The following is a 6,121-nucleotide window of genomic DNA, read 5'->3' on the forward strand; positions in this document are numbered from 1 at the left end:
GTCTGCGGCACACAGGCTCTCTCCTTGAGGCACGTGAGCTCAGCAGTTGTGGCGCGTGGCCTCAGCTGCCCCACAGCATGTGGGATCTTAGTTCCCCGACCAAGGATCAAACCCATGTCCCCTGCATTGGAAGGCAATTCTTTACCCCTGGACTACCAAGGAAGTCCCCTCAAATATTTATTAAACGTCTCTGTGTATGACACTGTTAAGTGTGAAGGATGATAAAAAATGTACTATTACTTGCCTTCTTTTCAAATGTAATGTGCAACACAGCTGGAAGAAATAAAAATCAGGTACATAAAAATTTAAATACCATTTAGCAGACCATACACAAATACATAGAAAAGATAAAGCAGTATGACCAACGCGGGGTTATTCCAGGAATCTAAAACTGTGTGAACATTAGGAACATCTTTTGATGCGATCCATCCCATTAAAGTGAAAATCCATACGAACAACAAATGCAAAAGAGTAGTCAATAAAATTTAATATCTAGCCATTATTAAATAACTTTTTTCTTATGGTAATTAGAAAATTTACCCAAAAAATGGCAACATATTTAATGGTGCAAAATTTAAAACATCCCTTTAAAATTCAGGAACAAGGCAAAGATTATCTACAAGACAACTTCTTGTCAATGTTGTGCTGTTATTTCCTAGCCTGCACATTAAGATAATGAAAAGAAATAACAGATGTTAAAACTGTAAAGGAAGAATCCAAACTTATTATGACTGTCTCAACAGAGAATACCAAGAACCCTCAATTGTTACAACTGGAGTTTAGGAAAGTTGCTGAGTAAAATTAATATGCAATAAGCAATAATAATTCTATATACTAGTTAGAAAATGCAACTTATGAAAACATATAAAAAATAAAGTAACTAGAAATAAATTTAATAAATATACAAGACCTGAAACTATAAAACTTTACTGAAAAATGTTTAAATAAATGTTACTCAAAAAAACTGGAATAACATGTTCAGATAGCTCAATATCCTAAAGATATCAGTTATTCCCAAAATGAACTAGAAATTCAATTCAATTTCAATCAAAATTCCAATACCAGATTCTAGAATTTCTACTGAAGAACAGCAGAGGACCAAGAATAGCTACCATTTCTTCTGAGGAACAAGGAAGATAGTTGGCCTCTCAGACCAAAAAAAAAAAAAGAAAAGCATTAAGACAGTGAGTATAGAAAAATACAACAGTGGAACAAACAGCCCAGTAACATGTTCATACACATATGGAAATTAATATACCTACAGCTGGAATTGTAAACCACTGGGGAAAGGATGAGTTTAAACAATGCTGAAATGCATATCATAAATAAAACATCCCTACCTCATAAGCACACAAATTAATTTCAAGCAAATAAAAGACAATAGGCCCCAACTTTAACACCTGTAGAGAAAAATACAGAATATCATTAAGGCCTTGGCTATAAGGAAGAATTTAGCCAAAAATCAATAATCATTAAAGAAAGAATAAATTTTATATTAAAATAAAGAACTCTTGCTAATCAAAACATATCATAAAAAAACAAGCCAAAGAGCATTAGAAGACTTCTAATAGTTGACTCAGAATACGTAAAGAATGACTATAAATCAGTAAAAAAAAAAAAAAAAAGACAAACCAATTGAAAAAAGGCAAAAGATACTAAGAGGCATATCACATAACAAGAACAAAACACACAAAAGACTAGTAAAATTATGAAAAAAAAGTGTATTTTCATCAATGATCAGAGAACACAAATAAGAATAAGAACAGGACACCACTTCACACTCATCTCTCAGCAAAAAAAAGAAAAAAATTGACACACCACCACCGGTTAAAGAGGATACAGATTAAAGGGGACTGTTGATGGGAAGGTAAACTGGTACAATCACTTTGGGAAACAATTCAGCATTACCAAATAAAGCCAAAGATGCACACACTCTATGACCCAGCATTTCACTAACTATTTCCTCTCTCTCCTCAAAAAAAAAAGTCAGTCCTAAGTTTCTAAACATACACTACAACCCATTACTAAGTTGTAACCCGCAGTACAAACCTGTGTTTCAAAAATCGCTGCTCCTCAAACTTTTTGGTCTCAGGACGCCCTTACACTCTTAAAAATTACTGAAGACCCCAAAAAGCTTTTGCTTATGTGGGTTATATCAATTGATATTTATCACATGAAAAATTAAAACAGAAAATTTAAAGATATTTACTAATTTAAAAATATTAAACCCATGATGTTATCATAAATATAATTTTTGAATGAAAAATAACTATGTCATCCAAAGAATTTAGTGAAAAGAGTGGCACTGTTTTACATTTTTTGCAAATCTCTTTAACTCTTGGCTTAAAGAAGGCTGCTAGATTTTATTTGCTTCTGCATTCTCTCTGTTTTGGTTAATGTACATGAAGAATCTGGTCTCCCACAAAGTGGCTGGATAAGGAAGGACACTGTAGACCCCCAAAGGTCTTCAGACCACTCTCTGAGAACTGCCACGCTAGAGAAAATTTTGCACATGTGAAACATATAGAGATGATCACAACAGGACTGTTTACAATAGTTGGCAAACAAATGAACACACCCTAAAAACCCCAAAGCCCATCAAGATACTACACTATACAGAAATATAAAAGACGCTCTGTCATTTACTAGTTGTGTAACCTTGACTTAACCTCTTTGTCCCTCATTTTGCTCATTCAAAAATGGAAATACTAAGGCCAACCTCATAAGATTATTATGAGGATTAAATGAGTTAATATATAAAAAGTATTCAAAATGCCTGCTGGATAGTACTATACTAGTATTATATATTATTATAATCTCAAAATGTGTGTGTGTGTGTGTGTGTGTGTGTGTGTAAGAGAGTAAAAGAGAAGCAGGAAGATGCACTAAGGGGCATGAAGGTATTCATTTTATTATACTCAAAAATAAATCTTTATATATTTAATGTTATGAAATCTATGATACATTCATAAATCACTTTTAAGAGAAATACAGAGCAGATTTGTCAATGGGCCTGGCAAAAAAGCCAGGGAGACCAATTAGGAGATTAGCTTATTAATTAAGTCCAAAGTGACCTAAGAGTGCTGACCGTGGTTACTGGGGAAAATTTAAAACAAAAACAGGAAAGATATTCTGTTTCAACACTAGGCTGCCTGTACTTTCATTATCATTATGCCTGATCATACTTATTTTCCTGAGGCTCTCCACTAGTGGGTTAATACATAACAATCTTTCAATCAATGTTAGCTGCGAGTTGTTACTCTTCTTGCTGCTGTTGCAGAGAAAGAATGCTTACAAGAACAATTCAAAAGTATCACCTACTTCCATGTTGTTCACATTTGAGATTTACATTGCACCTGCTTCCCAAAGACTGTTATTTGTGAATCTACCTGATAAAAATCCTTGCCTCCTTAAAGCATTTCCATTTACTATACCTATGCTGGGTTTATCAATGTTAAATACAACAGAAATAGTTAATGTTCACAACCCTGAAATCTCATTTTCTGAGTTCATGTTGTAGTTTTAAAAGGTCTTCTTTCGTTGCCTTATTTTATGATCGGCTGTTAAGCTGGAGTGCTTTTTAAATTCTGTTGGAAATGCCAGCCTTATTTCTGACAGGACAGTTAAAGTATCTAAGCAGGGCCATTTCCTACACACTGATAAGTTAAATTTAGTCATTTTTGTTTTGAGACATAGTGACTTCCAAATTAGACATTTTGATTTAGCAGGTAAAGTTAAGAAAGTTATACTTTGATTTGTAAAGGGTCCTAGGTATTCTTAGTGTACTCTGAGTATTTCGAATCCACTTAAAGCTGAGCTTAGCATATAAAAATATATATGCTTTCCTATTAAACACTCTATAGGATTTCTGTCCAGGGTATCTTAAAGACTAAGGGTTGACCACACCCCAGTAACCACTCTCAGCCAGGTGGCCTTGGCAGAGTTCAGCTCAAATCAACATTTATAGTTTTCCTTGCTCAGTCTCCAAGTGCTGTTTTGAGAGTGGTGAAAAGCCCTCCTTTCCCAATTATGTTTAATTATTTTTTCTCCTGATTAATCACAACTCCTGTATCATCTCATCCATCTACTTAATGACATTTCTTAATAGTCTAATAGCTTGTCTTTTATCTTCCCTTTCACTGATCTAATTCCTGGATAACTCCGATTGTTTCCTTCCTTCCTTCCTCTTAATCATCCCTGACCTCTCTACAAACTTGCTACCCCCACTGTGCTGAAACTCTGAAGATCACTTCTGGCCTCATTAACACAAATTTTAACAACAGTCACCAAAAGCTGAAACTGAGGAAAAGTGTGTTTTCACCAAGGTGACTCTGCTTTTACTGTCCCCCTAAGCTTTTCCCCATTAACTTCTTTGACAACCTTACCTGATATTCTCCTCTCACTATCTCTCTTTTTTCATATTTTAACCTATTTTTACAATTCATGTAACCGAACTCTACCTCCACACTACCTCTGCTCAATTCAAATTTTTACAAGTTTTCTGAAAACACCTCTTGTCTTGGCACATATTCCAAAATGCCTGCGGTGAGTTTTTCTCCTTCCTTTTCTGTTCCTGGGACAAGCATTTCCGATTCCTTCACCACCCAGCTAGCTCCACCTTCTCTACCCAAGCACTGCTAATCACTCTCGCCTAGGTTATTCTAACAGGGTGGCATTTATCAAACTGTACTGTGTAATAATCTAATTACGTGTAGTTTCTCTTCAGTGCTTTGCTCCTTCAGAGCAGGGGTTCTCCCCTATTCATCCGTGTAATCCTAGAGCCTAAAAGTACGCCAGACACTCAGCATTTGCTAGATGAAGAGCTAATGGCTCCAGCTTGAGCTGCTTCACATTCACATTTACTGCCTATCTATTCCCAATGCGGCAGGTCCCGCTCCAATTCCACAAAATACCAGTGACTGAAGAGACTGGTGGCTCTTGTAGAGGCCAATACAATATTTAAGATTGGCTCCCCTTGTCGCCTCTCTAAAAGGGCATTTACTACACACTGAGGTCACCGTAATACAGAGGGAGGTGGGAAGCGCGCGCGCTCGAGGTAGGATGAGCACAGATCGAAGTTACTGGGAGGATGGGAGGGGGAGGCACTGCCAGCAAAGGAATCAGCAGACGCACTCAAGACACACAATTCAACAGCTGCCCATTAAGCCGACTAGAGCGCCCACCTGGTCTCGGAGAGTTTCCAAGAGGGGCCGTTACACCCACGAGACCCAGGAGCCCTGTTCTCGCAGGCCAAGGTGTAGGTAGTCATCCCTGCGAGTCCAGGCAACTTTCGGCACCTGGGCGGCTAGGCCGAAAGATAAAAGAGGCGACGGGGGGGGCGGGAGTGACGGGCCCGGCCTGTCTAAATGGAAGGGTGCAACCTTGACATAGGAGCGGTGGGCGCCGAGGTAGCAAGGGGCGATCTAGGCGCCCCCCGCCGCTCCCCAAGATGGAGTGAGACTCTGGGCCGAGAGCGCTCTGAAGAGTGAGAAAAAGCAAAGGGGCGCCAGGACCGACCCGGGGCCTATTCGAACGTCAACCGCTTCTTACCGAGAACTGAGAAGCCAAAGTCTCAGAGACCGACGCTGCCGCCATCTTCCTGCCGACCTCCGCAGCCCCGGGAGGGTCCGGGTTCGTGTGCTGTTCTTCAAGATTCGAGAGCCGCCCGCCAGGGGCGACCCTAAACCGAACCCCTGATGGAAGGGGCTGGTGTATTGGCCCCGGGTCTGGAAACCCCTGCCACACACCCCCACAGGGCCGCCCACACTCCGAGTGCACACCAAAAGCGCAACACGTCCTAACGGACGTCCTGGCTAGCCAATCAAAAAATCAGACGTCTTCCGGTGGTAGGAGAATCCGCCTCTTCCCTCGGTGACGTCACAAGGTAGCGCGCCGCGGGGACTGGGCTGGCTGGCTACCGGGCGGCTCTTGAAGGGGTTCTGCACAGGGGCGGGCATTCTCGAAGGGGAAGCGTGGGCGAGGCGTTGTGTTGTCTCCAGTGGCGATTGAATGGGATGACTGTAATAAAAGCGAATGCGAAGCTCAAAACACTCCATCACTTCCCTTGCGTTAATCGCCGGAGAGAGCGTGAGTTTGACTCGGGGACGCCTCTCCACGTGAG

The 6,121-nt window shown here is 40.1% G+C and overlaps 1 protein-coding gene across 1 annotated transcript in view; it reads right to left on the reverse strand.

Annotated features, from left to right (window-relative positions):
* Positions 1-5,797, reverse strand: part of CEP57 (centrosomal protein 57) — a 44,603-nt gene extending 38,806 nt beyond the window's left edge. Inside the window, exon 1 of the mRNA XM_024731301.1 lies at positions 5,551-5,797. Within this exon, the coding sequence (XP_024587069.1) occupies positions 5,551-5,595 (45 nt within the window). The 5' untranslated portion in view covers positions 5,596-5,797. The remainder of the gene's footprint in view (positions 1-5,550) is intronic.
* Between the last annotated feature and the right edge of the window lie 324 nt (positions 5,798-6,121).

Source organism: Neophocaena asiaeorientalis, unplaced genomic scaffold, assembly GCF_003031525.2.
Source record: "Neophocaena asiaeorientalis asiaeorientalis breed wild unplaced genomic scaffold, Neophocaena_asiaeorientalis_V1.1 scaffold143, whole genome shotgun sequence".
NCBI classification, from domain to species: domain Eukaryota; kingdom Metazoa; phylum Chordata; class Mammalia; order Artiodactyla; family Phocoenidae; genus Neophocaena; species Neophocaena asiaeorientalis.